This window comes from Haliaeetus albicilla, chromosome 23, assembly GCF_947461875.1.
Source record: "Haliaeetus albicilla chromosome 23, bHalAlb1.1, whole genome shotgun sequence".
Classification (NCBI taxonomy): Eukaryota; Metazoa; Chordata; class Aves; order Accipitriformes; family Accipitridae; genus Haliaeetus; species Haliaeetus albicilla.
The window spans coordinates 1,103,568-1,124,182 of record NC_091505.1 but is presented as its reverse complement, the minus strand read 5'-3'; the positions used below and the strand labels follow the sequence as shown (position 1 = coordinate 1,124,182).

Here is a 20,615-nt window from a genome sequence, read left to right as displayed (position 1 = left end):
GCGAGCCTGAGGTTGTGACCCCACTATCACGTGCACGCAGACACCACTGGCACCCACCACTCTGCCCTGAGGTGCATCTGCCCTGGAGGCACCTCGGGACATCCCACCCAGCCACCACTCTCCCCCAAGCATTAATTAAGCCTGAGAGAGGGGAAAACAAAACAGCAAATCTCTTTCCTTCAGCAAGAAGGATTCAAATAGCTGTAGGAGGCAGGATGCTCGTTAAACCAACGGGAAAACATTAATGCTCCCGCAAGGGGAGTGAGCGGAGGGAACCCTGTGCTGCTGCAGGCAGGAGCCCATTTTCATCCATCCCATCCATGCCCAGTCTCCTGGAGCCGTGCTGGTCACAACGCCTTCCCCGAACAGTTGCAGTCCCATGGGGACTGGTGCTGAGGTCCCAGAGGAAAGATGCTGCTTTGAAGGTGATTTCTCTCCCCTTCCAGAGTGAATTGCCTTTTTCTGCTCAGACCTTGGACTCTGCGCAACAGACCTCAGGGCTGCTGAAGCGGCGAAGCTGATGCCAGCAGCTCGGCCGCTCCTCGCTCGCAGACACATCACTGCTGCTCCCTGGCGCGGTCCCAGGCTGCCCTGCCAGCACCGACAACTCCCCGGCTCTGCCCTTGGGACGAGCAAGCTGTACACAAGAAAACAGCTGAGCCAGCTTAATCCAGGCTCACGGATCTCGTACACGAAGGACAGGCCGTTTTCCCCGTTATTTTCCCAAGCGAGACAAGCTGGAGATACCAGGAAAAAATAATTCCACTTACCTGCTGCCTGCAGCACGGGGGAAGGCAGGAGGAGCCCGGCCCCTCGCTCGTCTCCTGCCTGTCCCTGGGCACCCAGACAAAGCTGCTAAAGCAAGTCCTGACCCACGCAGGAGCCCACCCCTCACGGAGACCCCCGTATCCGCTGCCTTAGTCCAGCTGGGACCCTGGCAGGGTGGGAAGGGACGGCGTCAGGCCCCCTCATCCACTGTATTTCCTTCAGGCGAAGTTCAGAGGATGGGAGCTTCTCCATGGACAGGCAGAGAAGACAGGCGAGCAGCAGAGCGTAGGTGAGAGCCCGCCGGCCCCGTATCTCCATAATGAACTACCACGTGCGCTTTGTGTCCCATTCAAACCCCAGCACTAGGCTGGGGGAAGTGCAAAGTCAACGACCCCAATTCACATCCTGCCCTTAAGAAGGCCGACAGTTACAGCAGGCATCCAAACCCTCCCCAGAACGGTCCCCAATAATTTAATTCATAAATACGATGTTGTAACTCCTGCCCTGCCAGGTCCCTTCCTCTTCTGGTTGAGGGTAAAGAGGAGGGTGCCCTACAGCCACCTCCTCGCACGGAGCATCCCCCCTGGAGTTCGGAGGTTTCAGCAACAGATGAAAAAGGCATTTACAAGAGCATCAACCTCAGCCTTATCTCTGGTGGTTCAACCCAGTGCTGCAAGCAACGTTTCATGCTTAGCTAAGGAGATCGCAGGCTTGGTGTTATTTATGAAGTGTATGGGTTGTCTCCAGCTATGTATGACTTATATAACCCACTGTTTGCGGAAAAGAAACCCCAGGGCTCCTCCTGGAGTCGCTCTGAAGGTAAAGCAATGGAAAAACAAGAACTGGACGAGGCAAAAAAACCTCTTTGCAGCAGCTCGAACTGCCCCATGGAAGGGGAACCCCTTCCCAGCCAGCACTGCTGATGAGGGCCAACGGAGAAAACGCTCGAGTTAAAAAACTTGAGTACCGTCTCTCCCCTGCACAGAACTTTTGATTAAAGAGTTGAACTTATTTTTGTAGGAATTAAAGGAATTCAATAAAAGCAGACAGCAAACAGCCAGGAGTTTCTATAACCCGTTATCTCACTGGGGAAGGGAAGGCACCAACCCCAGTAGAGAGCTATACATCTCTACCCGCATAATCCCCTCACGAGCCTCACATTCTGGGCACAGCGCATCACCACTGTAGCTAATGTAATAACAACAAACAGGTAGTTTTGCTGCAAGTTTCCCTACACAGAGAACCACAGCTTAGAAACAGGTCTGGAGCTGAAATGAGTATTTTCCTTACATGGACACCACTTATGTTGGTTAATGGGGTCAGCAGGTTTTCACGTACAGACAGAAGAACTACAAAGTCACACTCTAAGCTCCTATTCCCACCTTGCCCACATGTACCGGACCTCCAGCCATTAAAGCATACATTCCCATTTGGAGGAAAATTATGTTTCCACATTAAAAAGAAGCAAGTGTGAAGAGAGGAAGACAAGACGCAAAGAAAGGTCTCATACCATTGCAACATTTCTCTTTTACTCGCCCACCATCGCCATGTTTGGTTCATCATTGCAGGGAGTCGAAATCCTGCCCGCACCAAGGACTGAGCCTCTCTAAAGCCCAGCTTTACCGGGCTTTCCTGCAAAGCCACGGCCGGTGTTTTCCCACACTTTCACCTTCCTGTGCAGGATTTTCTCAGGCCAGCCTCCCGAGGACACCTCTCCCACGCAAAAAAAGAAAAAAAAAGCCGCGACAGGCACGCCGATCTGGGAGCTTGCCTGCTGGCAGAGCCCCTGTGCTGCTGCTGGGCAGGTGTTTCCTGCCCTGAGCTCCCATTTCCAGTGCTCCCATGCTCAGACGGCAGAGCAGCTGCAGTCCCCCTCCGATGGTGTACTCCCTGCCCTGCCGCTTCCCCAAGAGCATCTGGGATAACCCACCAGCCAGCTGAGATGCTCCAGCCTGCTCACGGGTTTCCCTTTTGGCACCTCTTGCCCTTACCTTTGCACCAGGCTACAGCAGCCTTCCCACAAGAATGAGAGGAATGGGCTCTCGTGTATCGTGGATCTAATTGAAGCAGGGACCGTATTTTTCAAGCTAGAGCCCTCCTGCATATTGTAAAGCAAGCAGAAAAGTAGAAAAAAAACCCCAACTTTGTCTTTCTCCTGTTCCAAGCATGCCGCAGGGAAGAGAAGCCTGCATGCACAGGACAGGCATCCCCAGCCTCTTCCAGTGCAGACACCCCCGGGGAAGTGGAAGAAGGCGGCTTCTTCCCTGGACTCAGAGCCAGACTCACAGGGGACAACCCTCTCCAAAGCAGACAAAAAAACCCAAACATTTAAAGGCAAAGCTTCTGCTGCCAGCCACAGCCAAGGCAGAACACAAAGCATTTCAAGTTGCGACTTACGGGCACGCTGCGGTCTTTGTTTCAACTCAGCAACCACCTCCTGCTGTACGAAACCACCACAGACACAGTCAAGGCATTTATTTTCTAAGCAGAAGGTATCTGATCCATTAGTAACTTCTTGGTTTGATTCAGCTTTAAGCTATACAAGAACTCAAGACATCACCACCTCACTGCCAGGTTAAAGCAGTGGCAGCAGGTACTCATTGTTGGATGGCTTTGAAAAATAAATGAGCCGGCTTCTGCTCCAAGGAGAGATGAGGAATTTGTTTATATTTGAGAGAGTTTAAGATTGATCAAACTTGCAGCCAACTCTAGCCAGGAGTCCCCACTCCCCCAAAAAACAGCTTTATCATGGGCAGCAGCAGCAGCCTCACATGGAGAGCCCATCACCTCCTGCCACGAAGCCTCAGCCTGGGACGAGGGGAGTTGTTACCACGGCCTCTGCGGCTGAGGCTGTGCGAAGTGCAACACCTGCTCAACAGCCGGAGGTTTGTCCGTCAGGAAGCAGAGTCAGAGCCCCCACTCCTTAATTCTTGGCCATTGCTCAACAGCTTGGCTCCCTTCTGCAGCCTCGGTGGTGAGCCAGAGGTGAGAGGAACCTGCTGCTGCCACCGACGAGCCTCAGCCACAGACCGTAAAATGGCATCCGCTACGGACTGAAGCCATGATGAACATCGACCTCTGAAAGCATTCATATACCTCCAAAATTCCAGTAAACGGTCACAATTTTATTAACAGGAAAATAATTTGGTAAGATCTGGGACAGGGACTTGAGGAGCACAGATGTGGAACGAGTTACTTGGCTGACAGTGGTCAGGAAGGGCTTTATTGCATAGTTGTTGGCAAAAGGAGAGACACCGAGTGGTGTACGTACATAAAGTGGCAGTGTTGCCAATCCTACAGCCAGGATCCGGGCCTGAGTTGGGTGCGGGGCTGAGGAGAGGAGCAGGGAACAGCACACGCATCCATGTAAACGTCCCGGGCGCAGGGCTCTCCAGGAGGACATCCTCAGCCACCTAAGACACTGCTGATTGAGGAAGAGGTCAGTTGTGCAATATCTAACATGATCAGAGTTTACTGGGAAGTGCAGTAAAGGCAGGGCAATAACTTAGGACTCAGCCTTTGCGATTTTAATTACATGCTCAAGGGAAATCAAGGAGATGAAATCCTTAGGCGTATATCTTAAAAAGGGATCACAACGAGAATACAGCTGTTAACTCCTTCTGCCTCCTCCTTGGGGTTCTCCTGGCAAGGCAGCATCAGAGTAATTAAATACATTCACAGAATATTAATCAAAATAAGCTTCCTGCCAATCAGAAACTGGGCCCAATTTTAAGAAGATCTGGTCTTCTGGGGGTTTTGGGGTTTTTTTTCCTTCTTTCAGCAAAACATCCTCAGCTAGCCCATTCTTTTTATTTCCCTCCCCTATTTTGACTTTATAAGGTTCTTATTTTTACCAAGTGGCTAACTGGAAATATACCACCCCTGAGTCACAACCACATCTTTCTGCCACCACCCGAATGCTGCGTGCAAAATCATCCTTCTCCTTCAAAATTTCTGAAGGTATAGACCTTGTCTTCCCCCCCGCGACGTTAGTAACGAGTTCAAATAAAATAAGAAGAGGAGATACAATTCTATAGCATTTTGCTTTTACTCCTTCATGGAATCTTCCCAATGCAACTTCACAAAAGCAACGTAAAGTCTTTTTTTTCTTCTAAAAAGAAGATTATGTTCCACAGACTATGTAGTGCAATTGGTTATCTGGTAGAAAAAAAAATTATCTTCTTCAGCTCCACGGAAGGAAACGCTGAAAACAGTTCCATGGTCTCAATAAAAATAGGAAAGTATATCCAGGATCCTCTAGAAAGTTTCTTTTGTGTTGAACACACAATACCTACTAATCTGCCTTTAATTGAAGAGTATAGAATCTGGGTCCTGGTTAGCCAGCTGTGCAATGTGCTTTAATACATCCTTTTTGGTAATGATCCCGAGTAGCTTCCTGAAAAATGAAAACACATTTTTAGCACATCAACACCCACAGAAGGTATCCTTGCTCTCGCATAGCTTCATGTAGGGCAATTTTAATGCATTGCAGTAGTTGAAGTGCCTTTTTGGAACGCAGCGCTGACACTCCACACAAAGTATGGTGCTCACAAGCCCCAACAGAAATTCTATCAGTATTTTACAATAAAAGAGGTAAGGAGGTTATAACCAAATGACAAATACTAATAATTATTAACACCCACCTTCTCTGAAAAGATCAACCTGATGTCTAGTGCTGCATTTTAAGTCCTAGCACTTTCAGTAGCTGTGCTTTCAAAAAGGTGCCAAGAGGCATGCTAGGAACTAGGGAATTGGGCAGAACGTCTGCTGGGGAGTGACGCTGAGCAATGCGGCTGTCTGTCAGGAGCTGAAAAGATCAGCTGGTCCAAATGCACTGCAGCAGGGAACAGGGAGAGAATTCCTGCTGGTGCCACCCTTCAGGGAACAGATCGCTCGGTTTCTATCTTTGCCCTCCTTCCTTCCCACCTCGCCAAACACGCTGTTTCTGACCGACAACAAAGCAAATTCATGTAGTTACATGATACACATGGCCAGATTTGAGAGGAGGCCGTGAGCCCTTTCCATCAGTTCTGGAGACCCACCACCCTACAGAGCTGTGCCTTCGCCTTACAGGCTTTATGTTACTCCTTCAACTGAAAGAGGCTCAGGGGTTCACAATTGCTTTTTTCCAGATAACAACTGCTCCAGCTGATGCTCAGTGCTCTACACATCAGAGGCCTTTGTTCACTGGAAGGAGAGGAGGTTTTGACTCAGGTCTACAGGCAATCCTGGGACCCCAGGTCTGTACCTGCAGAGTTCTTACCCGTTGTGAGTAACCAGGCACTGGCGCAATCCCAGCTTGCGGAATATATCCACGACAATTTCCATGGGTGTTTGGTCTGTCACTGTGAAAGGACTGAGGTCCAGGATGCTCCTGAGTTTCAGCATAGAGGGGGAGCTTGGAGGCAGCGGAGGAGAGTGGTCAGTGAAATAAATAATTGAAGTGCTCACAATCCCATCCTGCTTCTTTCGGGCATTTTCTGGAAGAAGAAATATTTGATTAAATATCATCCCTCCTTTCCTCTTCCAAACTGAAGAGCGTGCCCTTTTCTGTCGCTGCCCACATTGGGATGGCCTTGTAAGTCCATTCCTTCCCTTCACCTGTGCTGTGTCTCAAGGCAACCGATGACCCAAGGAAGGTGCAATATGTTTCCATCCTATCCTCTAGTAACTACAGCGTAACCTATAAGATCTCCAAAGTTTCACCCCAGGGGTGAGATCAGCACACACTTTGCCTAATGTCAAGGCTGCCACGCATCTCAGCATTTTGCTCTAGCCATGTAGATGCAAGTTCTGGAGATATTTAACTTCCCAGTTTTAAGAGGAGGTAGATAAAATGCTTTGTACTTTTGTCAGTCACCAACTTGGGTCTCATGCAGAGTTGCTAAAGAAGTATTTTTAAGCACTTAACCTACTGGCTCAGGCTCCATGCCCATGATTAGGGTCAAGGACAGAAAACAAGTTAATTACTTGCCATCACTCAGATATTTACACTAATGCATTACATTCCTGCTACACAGGCAATGTGGATAACTGCCACATTGCAGCTTCATTTGATATTTATATTCCGAGGTGCACTGGGGAAGGGCTAGCCTGGCAGCCCAAACACCAGACTAGGTATTTGGAGCTGGCCATCAAAAGCTAAATGCTGTTCTGTAGCACACAACAGTGCATTACTGTGCATATCTTGGGGAAAAGATTACTCTTAACAAGTCCCTGCAGATTCAGAATAACACAAATGCAGGAATTCGTGGTCATACCACAAAGCAGCCTTACAGAAGGCAGGCAATACACATAGCATGATAGTGCAATTTTTTCTGCATTTCATTCCGTAGTGTCATAAGCATTTGGCCAGATACTTATCAGAAGAACGAGCGCAATATTCACATGCTCCAGAAGACTGTATTGCACATCCTAAAACTGACACTGAAAACTCTCAAAAGAGAGAGGGAACACACAGGGTTGATGCATAGCTGCAGGCAACTTAGTGATAAAAACTACTCTAGCTCTGCCACGGGACAAAGCTAGCTCAGGACCAAGCCTTCACACCACCCCTATATCAAGTTGTCAAGCTTGAGCTAAAACAGTGCATTCAACCATGTGCTGGAGAACACACCGCAGAGTTCGCGTGTCTTCAATCTTCCACAATCATGCTGTTCCTACAATCGTTTTCTGCTTTCATCCAAGGTGACTGCCAACCCGCTCCCAGCAAGCGTGCTCTCACCCGCTCCCTTGCACCAGCATCCATATCCCCCCTCCAAGAGCCAGAAGAGGGGACTGACCTGCAGGAGCTAACCAAGCAGGGAGGGAAAATGTGTTTTCAGCTGCATTAGTTCTCCCATCCAGCTTGCCACAGGGCTTGCACGAACCCTACCAGGTGCCGGCATAAGGAAGCGTGTCAGCAACTCCAGCTCATCCAAGCTCAGCACGGATGCTTGGAGCCTGAGCTGCAGCTGGACACAAACCATACGGACTCCACCTCCATGAGAGTGTGGGGCTTGGTACCTCTATGCCCAATCTTCACTCCAGTGCAGGCACAATTTTTAAGGACCACTCAACAATAACACAGAGATTTCTCCTGCTTCATCAAGAGAAGACATCCTGTCTCACCCGAGCCCACAAGAGACAACGTGACTTCCACTCGGGTGTCATGCTGGGAAACAGCACTTGCAGATTTCTAAGAAACTTGGGAGCAAGAGGAACCTAAATGTGCCCTAAATTGTAACATGGCAAAGTTGTTTCCAAAGGAGCTCAACTCGCATCACAGATGGAAATTGCATCTGAGTGATACCAGGACAGTGTTTACCAAGTCCTGCCAGCACCACACATCACCTGCCTCACAACCACCAATACGGGACGGGAGCACAAGTGAAACAACTAGAAGACCAGGCTGGCTTTCACAGATGAAGAGAAATGGAAGACTACGACATCAGTATTGATATTTATAGATTTGACAGCAGCACCTCAGAAGTGACCCAATATTCAGCACATGGACCAACCAGACTTTTTTCCTTAATGAAATAAAATAAGGTTTGAGACATTAACAGTTAAGAAAGCTTTCCACATCCTCTCATCCACAAAGTCAGGAAGGCTTAGTTGTTGCTGGCAAGAAGTCTCATGCCACACAACCATGCCCTAAGGTTCATGAATTCAGCAGAGCAATACTAATTGCACCGGGCAAGCCATCCTGTCCTTTGTGCTCAATGCATGCAGACCCCACGCTGCTCAGGGATGGAGATGCAGGCACCAGTAAGCACAGACACCATCACTACTGGGTGTTTAAACTCATCAAGTAAATTACAGCTGGTGCCATTTAAGGCCTCTGATGGCATCATTTATGTACACAGTATCTTGCCTCTTACCAACTGAAATGATGAGGTCTCTCCTGAGGACAAATCCAACAAGCCTTTGGGACTCCCGTGACACCACCACTGGATAGCCACTGTATGTGGTTTCATTGATGATGGTCTCAACATCTTCTACGGTCATGCTGTCCTGAGTGATGACAGTCAGAGGAGGGTCATTCCTCCGTGGCCTCATTACATCCATTGCAAGTGTCTTGTGTGAGAACTCTTCCTTGGCTTCCAAGAAAGGGTATCCGTTGAGGCGAATATGGGCATCGTAAATGCCTTCCCGTCCAATGGCATCAGCCACCCACTTGCTGGTCATTGCTGCTGCCATCAGAGGAACGATGTATTCCAGTCCACCAGTGAGCTCAAACATAATGACCACTAGCGACACAGTCATTCGGGTCACTCCACCTACAAACAGAACACAGAAGACAGATGACATGAACATGCAGTTTTGAGGGTTTCCAGGCAGGAGAGCTGTTCTGAGGTTTGCTACAGCTATCCTCTGCTGATGCATCTAGAGAAGGTCTCGTATCAGCAAGCAGTTGTACTGTTGGACTCCTACATCACATTCAGCATTACAGTGGAAGCCAAACACGAGCAGAACACAGTACTGAAACCATCCGTCCCTTCCAGAATATCGTGCCATGGGCTGGCTTACAAGGGTTTGCTACATGGTTTTGATGGGTCTTTCCCTGAACTCAGAAGCAACCTTAAAAGATGGCTAACTTTCTCTTGTGTTACTTAGCTAGCTGCTAAATAGTCTGGCCATGCCATAGAAGGGCCTTATACACACCTCCATAGGCAGATTCATGAAATGCGACCTCTGACAGGCTGTATGCAAAAGGCAAGCGTCATCCTGACATCCTCTGGTCACTAGCATTAAGTCCACTAACAGCAAGGGCTTCAGACAACTTACCTTTCAAGTTTGCTGGCTTTCACTCAGACATTTTGACTAGTGTTCATTACACTTTAGGTTTTCACACTAAAACAGTTGAGGCATTTCAAGAGAAAACAGATGAGTCTTCTTAAATATTGACATCATTTTTTTTATAACAGCACTTTGTCTCAGCATATTTAAATCATGCTTTTGAGATTCAAGTCCCAAAGCTACTCCCAAGTATTTCAGAGGAGTTTTGCTCCAATAACCATCTCCTAAAGGGGCACATACCCTTTAGTACTGTCCAGTGGTAAAGAGAACAGTTAATAAGGTGGAACCATATTTATTTTTCATCACTTACATGCAAACAAGAAGGTCTACCACCTTTAAAAAGGCCAAAGATAGGTTTTGGTCACATGCTTTTATTGTTCCTGAAATGCAAGTTTCTGCTGATACAGTAAAGTAGTCCCTTAAGAGTTAAACATATTATTCTGTGGAGGAGAGGATTGGGAATTACAGTGAAAGTGAAGTTCAGTCACGTGCACTCAATTTCTCAAATTCAGCCAAGCAGAAGTGTTACCAAAAAACAGAGCACTTTAAAGAAGAGTTGCATCCTAAGATTTGAGGCCAGAACAGGAAGTAAAATGAATTAAAACCCCACAGGAAGATCTGAAGTCCCTAGCCAGTCTCATTTATTCTAGCTGCCTATTCAGGAGGCTCCCCACTGAAACCTGTCATGTCCAACTATAGGTTGGTGCTGGCAAAAGAACGCAAACAGGATGAGGAACACATGGCACATGCTAGTGCAAAAGTCTCCCGTTCCTGAGATGAACCCAGCTTCTATGGACTGCAAGAACAGCAGCAGCATTTCACTACTACGCTTCTTAACATGGCCAGCCAAGACCCAAACCACAGCTTGGACTTCAAAAGACATCTTGCTTACCTAGACATGCTGCAGCCCCAACCATTGCATAGAGGCCAGGAGTGATGCAGTCAGCTCCTTGACTGCACCAGCCACTGAAGATGGCCCAGTCGTGGTGGTAATAGGCCAGCTGCTCCATGGCTACTCCAAGCAATCTGCCTGCTATAGCACCCACCGCCATGCTGGGGATGAAGAGACCAGAAGGGACCTGTGAAAACACACATCAGTAAATGTGCCATTTCTCAGACATTTCAAAGACTAGCAATGGGAGTTCAGAACAGGACTGAATTAGAGGTTACTCTGAAGTTAAAACTGGCAAGGATGCCTTGCTCTATCACCTCTGCCCTTCCTGCACCCTCATGCTCTGAAGTCTCTGCAACAGTTTGCATCTACTCCTCTCTGAGCAGGAGAAACAGCCACACAAGAGGTTAGCGTGGAACAGAACAAGCTTTTTTCAAAAGCTTATTTCCCAAGAGAATATAACAAAGCTTCACTCACACACCGCTAACACTCCCCTGTGCCTTTCCAACCACACGAGTATGTGTTTATTGCAGGCACAGGATTTTCCCGCTCCACTGGCTTCACGTACTGGGAGTAGAATCATCCTTCTTCCCTGGCAGAAATTCAAACTCCACTGTAAAAGTGAGGGTTCCTGGAATTAGCACACACAGCACAAGTGACACCCAGCAGAGCCACTGCCAGCAAGTTTCACCTCTGCACTTCAGCTGTTCCAGGACTCCAAAAGCTCCTATTCTTTGAAGTCAGAGAATCTCCCCCCTCTTTCCTTTACACATTTGTCATACAGCTTTCTCACAGACTTGATGATTGCCCTTGAGTGTCAGCGACTGCCTCACGGCAACAATGATGTCCAAACCTCTCTGGTGATGTTGCCTTTCTAGACGGACCACTCAAGGACTGGGGGGCAGGGTTCAGCTCCACCTGCTGAACCCCACTGCAGGAAAGCTCAGACCTAGGCACTATATCCATAGCTCGGGAGGCTGCCACCAAACAAGTTCAGAACCATCTGACCAAGGAAAAGCTATGATAAATAAGCATTTACAAATTAAGATATCAAATGCTTTGCAATTAGCTATTGCATATATATCAAAAAGGCTTAAGGTAGGACAATTTAGAAGCATTCTGTGTCTGGAAAATGGGACATGAAGCCCTGAGACACCAGCTTCAGTGACTGCATCTGAAGCCCACCCTCAGGCTAAAAGGTTTCTACTGCCCTCAGTTACAAGCACCGAACAAATAATTGCAGTCTATCACCATGCCCCCTTCTTAACAGAGCTTGGGGAGGAAAGCTCATGTCTGTTTATTGAGCAAATAAATCTCTTAGGACCTAGGGTTCCTACAGAGGATGAGAAGAACATGAGCTCCTTCACAGGCAACTCTCACCTTCATGCCAAAGGTGAAGATCGTGATGAAGACTTTCATTATAAGGGCCAAAGCCAGCTGCCACATGGCAGTGTAAACTCCTGGGCCAGCAGCTCGGTCTGGCAGGTCATCCCCTTTGGTGCTGTTGAAATCATTTACATACTCGCAGAGCTTGGATGAGTCCAAAATCCCACAGTCATTGAAGAGCTCAGAAATCAGCTCACTGGTGCTCATTCTGGTGTACTCATTGGGGAAGGCCAGAATGGCTGTGATCGCAGTCACTACAAACACCTCCAGCACAGGGTACTTGCCAAGCTTGGTCGTCTTTCGTCGCCTGCACCAGGCAATGTTGCTGCGAATGAAGAAAGCTCCCCAAAGCCCACCAAATATTCCCAAAAGGATGAATGGCACGAGCTCCAGAAGATGCCATGGCATGTGAAACTCCACATAGAAGAGAACCAGGCGGCTGTTCCCGAAAGGGTTGATGGAGCGCAGCGTAAACGCAGCTACCAGAGCAGCAAAGAAGGAGCGCCACAGCGTCTTGAGAGGAAAGTAGTAGCTGACCTAAAAAGGAAAAACAAAGCAGATTCAGTCACTTTAACACTTCCCACTACACCAATTGCTGCCCAGTAACAAAATCACCACTGCATGAAGTAAAAGCAAGGACTGAGATTGATGTGCACTGGCTACATTCCCTCCTCTCCAGCCAAACACCCCAGGCTTTATTTTGAGCTCTCATTCAATACAGATTGCAATGACTGGGATGGGTCCTGGCCTGCATACTTCCAATGCAGCAAGTGCCCCCTGAAGTGGAGACGACGTACTCTGATAATAAAAGCTGTTACAAATCAGCTATGAGCTGAAGAGAGAGAACTATTTGCCTTGCATGCTCTGTAAAGTCCAGAAGTGCCAAACAACAGTGCTTGCCACAGCTACCACCACGACTACTGCTCAGCCGAGCAAAACCATCCCATTCCTCCTCCGAGCTAAGCTCTGAAGCTAGCAGCGGTGATCCATTTCACATCTGGATCAAAAGAACAAGGATTAGAAGTCCCTTGGGAAGGAAAGGTGTTTGATAAGCCAGATAAGTTTGTTCCCAGGTACCCTGGGACAGAGTTGTCAGGAGAGAGTGGACATACGGAAAACATGACAGAGGCTGTGGCTGTGAGCAGTCAATGTTGCTGAGCACAGACAGACCAAGGGAAACCAACAGGTTTATTGCAAAGCTATGGATAAACATCATCCAAAATAAATTCTCCAGTATTCATAAGAATTACCTGAAACCCCAATAAGCTTTTAGGTTGCTTGGCCTTGTAAATACACCACCAATCAGTATTCAAGAGGGTCTCCTTTCCACACCCAAGCAGTTATGAGTGGACTGTATTTTTAAACCAGCAGGGTCAGTTCTTGCAATAAACCAGCTCGCCCAGAGCTAATAGAAAATGCTGATGTTACCTCTTCCAGACTAAACAGCACTCCTCCAATCGGTGCACCAAAAGCTACAGACACACCAGCAGCTGCAGCTGCTGATAAAACCTAAGAGAGAACCCAAAGACAGTCAGACATTTTCATCCCCCCCCAACCTTCCCCCTTTTTTTTGTTTGTCTTTACCTAAATTTGTACAATTTTTATCTCCAGTGAGTGCACAGTAAGCCAGGGTCTGACCTGTTTTAAAAACAGCAGGGAAAAGGTGGAGTGAGCCTGTTCCCTAAGGAGAAGGGCTGCAAGTAGCTACAAAAACATTGGTGTTAGCATTTCAAATGTCCCACCCCCAATTAGTAGAAGTGGCATCACTGGCAATTACCTTTTTCTGTTTCAGCTGATTTCATACTATGCTTTCATCTTAGATAAAGCTTCAGTAAAACAGAATAGCAGTAATTTCACCTCCTGGAACACACTGACTTTTCCCACTTTTGCCTGTCTCGCAATCATACGGTTTCTCAGAAAAGGGTAACACAGTGTAACTGGAGGTGCTGTGGGGCCACCCAAAACCATGCCGGCCCACTGGGTAGATTCTGTCAGGTTTGGTTTAGCGGAAGGTAAATTGGCCAGTGTGATACTATGCATCTCACATTAACCATTTTCCAGTGACTTGTCCAGAGAAAAGCCTTAGAGCACTGTGAGGAAACACTCATGAGCTTTATGTTAGATGTTAGCTTGGTCCTTACGCCATGCCCATTGCTGTGTCCTTGAAAGCAAAGCCCTTCATTCTACTCCTATGGCCAAGTCCAGGTCCCTCAAACAGTCCCAACAGTTTATGGAGTTGCATGGCAAACGCAAACAAGTGCTGCAGAACTGGGCCTGCAGCAGGTTAGTGCCAGTGAACGCTCCCATCACAAATGAGATGACGACCTGTGCCGGGGAGATGCTTTGGTGTCACTTCCTAACCGAGATGGCTTTTGCTCCAACTGGGTGTTGTGCTGAGGCACACCAAGAACAAGCCAAAACAGAACAATTTACAGTCAGGGGAAAGTGCCAGACCTACCAGTCTCCCCACACTACCTCAACATTTTTACAACATCAGTGTCTCTCCGTACCTCTCTACGCTTTGCTTCGTTCTTCCTATATTTGGTGAAGAGATGACACAAGATGTTTCCACAGCAGCAGGCGACATGCACCAGAGGCCCCTCTTTGCCCAGGCTCAGCCCAGAGGACACCGCCAACACTAAGGTGATGGTTTTGATGATCAACGTCCACTTGCCCAGGTAGCCTCTAATGATGAAACCACTTAAGATAGTTTTGATCTGGAAGTCAAGCACACAAAGCTCTACAGGCTTTCATTCAAGCCCTGGTCAGAGCTCCTGTTTTACTAGGCACTCCCAATCCTGCCCTCAGCTTTCCTCTACTGCTTTCAGAGTCCCCACCCAGCTACCAAAAGTAATATAGAGTCAGTATAAATATCCCTCCATGCAAAGGCAGAAACAGCCATTTGAGTCCTTCCTTCAGGGCTACTATCCCTGCTGAAGAAAAATCTGAAGCTAGCTTTTGTAGCCCGTCTTACCCAAATGGTGTGCTTTTGTTTGTAGCTCCTGCAGTGAATGCCAAAACATTTTAAAGGGACTGTATGGAGACTTAAGTACTAGCCATGTTTCAGGAATAGTTTGGAAAAAAACCCCATATATTAAGCCACCATCTGAAGTGCAAGAAATTATTATTCTGTAGCAGGCATGCGTAATCTTTGGATGGTGGATCCCTACTCCACCTTAAAAAAACTCAACCCACTTTCATTCTCACTCACCTCTGGGATCCCTGAGCCACAGGCATAAGGAGCAAACCCCTTCACAAGTAACACAGCAAGAAGGGAGAACAGCAAGGCCCAGATAACATACATGAAGTAGTTGAGAATATATGCAAAAGCCCCCTGAAATGCAGAGAAAATTACTTAAATTAGATAATTTCAACTGAGATCACATCAAACCTGTGCACTGAAGCAGGCACACAGAAATAGCAGGTAATCCCACATACAGTTATCAGCCAAAAATGAAGAGAACTACAGTAAGTCTGAGGTTTCAAGGACAAGTTAAATTTGCTGGGTTACAGGGATGTGAACCAATCATATCTCCAAAGACAGTTATATAAAATAGCAAACAAGGTACACAAGTAGCTTGGTACTGGGGTTAAGTGTTGCCCCAGTCAAGCAGGCAGCTCCACTGGACAGAGCTGCCAGAAACACAAGACCTGAGCTTATCTGGCATTCCTCTAAAACGTTCATGGGCAAAATATCCTCCAAGCAGCCAGTCTCAGACACATGACGAAAACACTGCCCTTGTAAATGTGTCAATGCTCTGCTTCCCCTCACCCCCTCCAAGGAAAAAACATAAGTAACTTGTTTGAGTTTATTTACACCCTTGGAAGACCCCAGCAATGAATGTTAAAGCACTGAACCACCTAGAGCTTGCACTTCTGGCATATACATCCAGATGACTAGAAAGGAACGATACCGGCTGGGGAAACGGGACATTTGGCAGCAAAAACAGTTGTAGGCACACGTCACCTCTCCATGGCCAAGGATCAGCTGGGACCAGCTCTTCCACTCAGGACACTTGTCTCTGTCTGTAAAGGTTGTGTTGGATTTCCAGCAACAGTGCTCATGGTTAAACCAGAAGCCTGCTAAACACACTCCTTCTTTCAAATCTGTCATCCAGTGGGCAGAAATGTCTATCAGACCCGCTAAGGAACCTAGTTTAAAGACAAAAAAAAAAAAAAGAAATAAAATTTAATAATCACCTTATGCAGACTCAAATATCTGAAGGTTACAGTTTGCCCTACTAATTTGACTCACCTACCAACAAATAGAGCAGTACTGGTATTTTTGCCTACAATTAACTTTTATTCTATAGAGAGCTAAAAAGGAAGATTTGCTTAAGTATATATATATATTGAAAAGAGTAGGTCAGGAAACAAAGCATCCCTAATAATATTTCAAAGGTTGACCACTGCAAACTGTGTTCAAACCCACCCTACATCAATAGAAATTAATCCTTCGCAATTACACTGAAAGAGCACTTATTAAATATAGAACAGCAAATAGTCTGAGAGGCAGAGGGGGACATATTGCATTTCTGGAGGACGCGTGTCACCAGTCAGCAGCACAAGAGCTGGAATCCAGGAGTTACACTAACAATGCTAAGACTGTGACAGGAATAACTTTGAATTTCCAACCCCCAATTTAAAAAAAAAAAAAAAAAAAAAAGAAAAGTTACAACTGTGCCAAGTGAAACAAAGCAAGCAGAGAGCTAGTACAGAAAGTAATTCAGATTTTAAAACAGGAATCTTCAAGTAACTTCTTATTTTGCTGTTAACTCCTAAAATCCCCAAAGATAAGTGCTGCAATCGGCTCTGTTCTCAACTAAAATGCCACATCAACACAGAGGCCAGGAACAGAGACCTCCGACCTGTACCGGCAAGTGCTAGCACAAGCTGCAGAGGTAGCAATAATCATTTAGCAAATCTTCCAGTTAATGAAAAACTGACCAGCAGCTTTCCTATGTAAATATTAACAGAAGATTTGATTTCATTCCTCACGATAAATGCTTAGCTGCTTTCTGTCGGGAAGATATGTATCCAACTGATTTACTTCTCCTGCACTGGGTCCAAAGTTCACTTCTGAAGTCATTTAAAAGGTCTCAGTCAGCCAACCTCTGAAAGAAGCCCGACTTCCCAAGAAACACCTCTCACTTTTTATATCCAAATACAATAGAAATAAAAAAAAAAAAAAAACAACAAAAAAACAACAACAAAAAAGAAGACAATCTTGCTAGCAGTCCTTGGCATTAACCTCTCCAGTGTCAACAAAGAGCATTCAGCAAAGATGATGCAGAGCATGACACTCTTCCCTGATCCAGCATTTTGATCAGCTCTGCTTTGATGATTTTATTTTTTTTTTTATTTCAGAGCTCTCGACCAGCAGCAGTGTCCAGGACAGCTGTCAGTCTCAGTTCTGTATCTGGGTATTTACACAAACAGGGCCTCAAAGCATTTAAAAATAATTCTCTGTAAATTGCAAAGCAGCGGCAGTGCAATCAATATCAGTGCAGTCCCTCACACGACCCTCGCTCCAGGGACAAAGACTCCTGCTCCAGCGTCCTGCCAGGGTTTGTGGGAGGAATCAATACTGATGCTGCAGTGTAGAACCAGGACTTAATTTTAAATTAAGGTTTGCTCTTACCTGCCAACAACCCAATGAGAAGCATCAACAACCAGCCAGAAAAGGCATCGCTCACACTGTGTATCAGTGCCCAGGTGGACTCTTTACTTCTACTGGTGATCTAGAAAAGTTTTTTCAAAAAGAAACAACAATCCATTAAGACACTGATATACTTTGGTGTAAACGCTCTAAAAACTACATTGTTAGTGGAAGATTAGCCCCTAACATTCAAAACAACAGCTACCATGACATATTCTGCTCTAAGGGGTGAGAGAAAAAGTATCAGCCAGTGGCTGCTCTTACAGCCGGTACAGTAAATGCAGCTCTGGTTAGGAGATGTACAAGAACGGATCAAGGATACTTCCATTTTTCCCAGCAAAAACCAAAATATTCAAGTAACACTTTCCTCCTAGGTGTCTTCTGCATAAAACCAAGACAAAATTCATCCCTTTTAAAGCCATTACTTGTTAGTAATAGCAAGTTACCAATATCCTGATGCCACAAGCAAATCTGAACACTGAAGAAACCGTTCAAGCACTTTGCCCTCAGCAATTTATCAATAGTGCCTCATGGGTATTGATACCCACCAACTGTGAGAGCGAACAGAAGCTGTCACCACCATTTCATAGTCTCCAGCTACTGCCCCAACGTCTGCAATACAAACTAGATGTTGCTTTGAGCAGAGGAGACTCTGCCAAGCGCTGCTCAGCCGGAGCATGAGGGAGGTCGCAGGTTTAATACCAACACAGAAGAACGGTCAGGCTGGGAACCAGGCTGTGCTGGTGGCACTGGAAAGTGGGACTCGGACCCATCCAAGATGCCCCAGGAGAGTGAGCTCCTCACAGGCTCTGGCCCCAGTCTGCCTGCGTCTAGCAGGGATGGCTGAAGCCTGTCAGTCTCACTGCTCTTGACAGGCAGACAACAGGGTGACAGAACAGCTATTGTGTGCCCCAATTACCCAGCTGCCTCTCCCAAGGGAAACATTCCAGTACACCACTATTATTCCCAGATAAAAAGGCACATTGATGCAAACAACTAATATTCACTAAATGAGGAATAAATAAAGCAAGAATCCTTTCTGCCCGAATGAGCATAATTTGTTTTTTTTCTCTGGATTTTTGTCTTTCACATGCCGCACTGACCATGAGTAGAACTGCTACTGAATCAAGGCAGGGGTTGGGGTGGGTGCCAAAACTATTTCCTTTCTATTTCTTTTCATTGGACTAACCCTACACCTCTTTGGCCAGCAGTAACTTCTGCCTTGACCTGATTTCAACTTCTTTCGATAAAGACAGAAGCTGTCTTTTCATACAAGCATCTCTGCAGATCGGAAATAGATCGTCCTGTTCCACACTGATGGGCATCATCTTTGTATACATGCATCTGTGCATGCAGGCATACGTGTGAGAAGTCTTTTGAGTTTGTACTCTTAATGCATAGACGGGAACAGTTTTTTGGGCAGGAGGTAGTGGGGGCATGGAGCTCCTTAATTGGGTCTGTACTGGCTCAAGTTTGGGCATTATATTGTATTGTATGTACTCACACACTGAGGGTGGACTGCATTCAGTTTGTGCACTGTTATTAAGACACAAGTTGTTTTGTGAGGCTCAGGAAACAAAAAAAAATTAAACAATATTTTGGCAAGCAAATAGACAAGTTGAGTTCAGTCATCGCCCTACAAGAGTTCTGCCAGCAAGGGTTTCTCATTAATCAGGAGCATGCTGGGGACATTGGTACTTTATTTAAAGCATCCCTTGCTTTCTAAGCAGATTCCTTTAATTGCAGAGTGGTGAAGTCCTAGGAATGAATTCTGAAAGAATTGCACTTATTTTTTTCAAACATGCAGCACAAAAAAATTCCAATAGAGAGAGCATTATTCACAAGTGCAATCGCATGAGCAGAAAAACAGCCTGTTTCTTTATCGATAAACAGGATCATGGGTGCTTAGATTCTTCTGTTATAAACCATGCAACAGTAATGTAATTCTTCCAAATCATGCATGCACCTTCCAGGAGTAGGACTGCAGATTTTGCTGTGCTTCAGTCTCAAGCAAGTTTAACATGGCCTAAGAAAATGTGCCATTAAGGCATTTAAGATATGTATCAGAAATCCACTAAAGCTTTTTAAATAAATAAATGCCTTCAGAAGAGAAGTAGCAACTGATAAACTGCAACATGTTCAATTCAGTGTTTGTTTTCCTCAAACTAAAGACCCTGCATCAGTTCCCATCCTAACGGCAATACCTCCACCCCAGGTGTCTCTCTAGTTAAGTGCCTCCCTAGTCCGGCAATCAGAACTAAGATTAGCTCTAGCCAGTTAATTATTCTGCCTTCAGTGTCAGCAAGGAGTAGTAAGAAACCTTACCTCTCTGTGCCTGTCCCGGTCCCTGGACTTCTCTCGCACCCAATCTATAGTGTTAAAATCTTCATAGGTGCCCACACCAGGAAGAGGTTCCTCCAGGAAATCCATCATTGTGCTTGTGCCGTTCATCCCTCCTCCATTATATGAGGAAAATCCTGGTGGGAAAGGGGGGAAATTGAGCATTTCTTAGTTCTCCCCCTTTTTTAGAAACACCCCCTCCCCAATCACCAAAACACTAACTTAGGGGGAAAACTACAAACTTCAGTGGAAGCAAAGAGCTAACAAGCTGTTCCTTGAGCTAAATACCCCAAACAAGCCTCCCAGGGATGACCTGGGCAGCACAGGTACACCCTTCCCCAGCTCCAGCAGTTCACGTAGAGATGGGGTTGTTCCTGGAAATGACTGTTCAGCAACCAAAGTAAATCAACACTAGCATCTAGATGTTAACTTTTCCCTAAATCCAGGACTTGCTGTGATAATATTTTGCCATTTGAGGAAAGCAGAGAGGAGAGGAGAAGGTGAATATTCGAGATCCCCAGCAGAGCTGAAGGGAGTCCCAGGTGGACCTAGTGAAGATGAAAGCAGGAGGGGCAGGAGGGCTATGGAGGGGAATAGGGAGAAAGCAAAGCATCCGACCCCCCCCATTGCCGGCGGGGGGACCAGAAGAGCCTGAAAAGCAGAAAGTGATACCAAATGGGAGCCTGGGAAGATACCAAATTGGGGCTCGCAGCCTCCCTTCAGGTGAAACAAACTTGGCCAAACCACTCGACCTTCTGTCTAACCCGCTCCAGCCCATGGAAAATGATG

General features: G+C 46.5%; 1 protein-coding gene across 12 annotated transcripts in view; it reads right to left on the bottom strand.

Annotated features, from left to right (window-relative positions):
• Nucleotides 1-3,228: 3,228 nt before the first annotated feature.
• Nucleotides 3,229-20,615, bottom strand: part of LOC104314452 (H(+)/Cl(-) exchange transporter 5) — a 44,661-nt gene continuing 27,274 nt past the window's right edge. For all 12 annotated transcript variants that reach the window (XM_069810784.1, XM_069810782.1, XM_069810786.1 and 9 more), the window contains 11 exons: nucleotides 19,812-19,963; nucleotides 17,469-17,568; nucleotides 15,795-15,979; nucleotides 15,039-15,161; nucleotides 14,338-14,544; nucleotides 13,256-13,336; nucleotides 11,822-12,364; nucleotides 10,442-10,628; nucleotides 8,631-9,029; nucleotides 6,032-6,248; nucleotides 3,229-5,164 (listed from right to left, as the gene is read on the bottom strand). In XM_069810784.1, coding sequence (XP_069666885.1) covers nucleotides 5,074-5,164; nucleotides 6,032-6,248; nucleotides 8,631-9,029; nucleotides 10,442-10,628; nucleotides 11,822-12,364; nucleotides 13,256-13,336; nucleotides 14,338-14,544; nucleotides 15,039-15,161; nucleotides 15,795-15,979; nucleotides 17,469-17,568; nucleotides 19,812-19,963 — 2,285 coding nt within the window. In that variant the 3' untranslated portion in view covers nucleotides 3,229-5,073. The remainder of the gene's footprint in view (nucleotides 5,165-6,031; nucleotides 6,249-8,630; nucleotides 9,030-10,441; nucleotides 10,629-11,821; nucleotides 12,365-13,255; nucleotides 13,337-14,337; nucleotides 14,545-15,038; nucleotides 15,162-15,794; nucleotides 15,980-17,468; nucleotides 17,569-19,811; nucleotides 19,964-20,615) is intronic.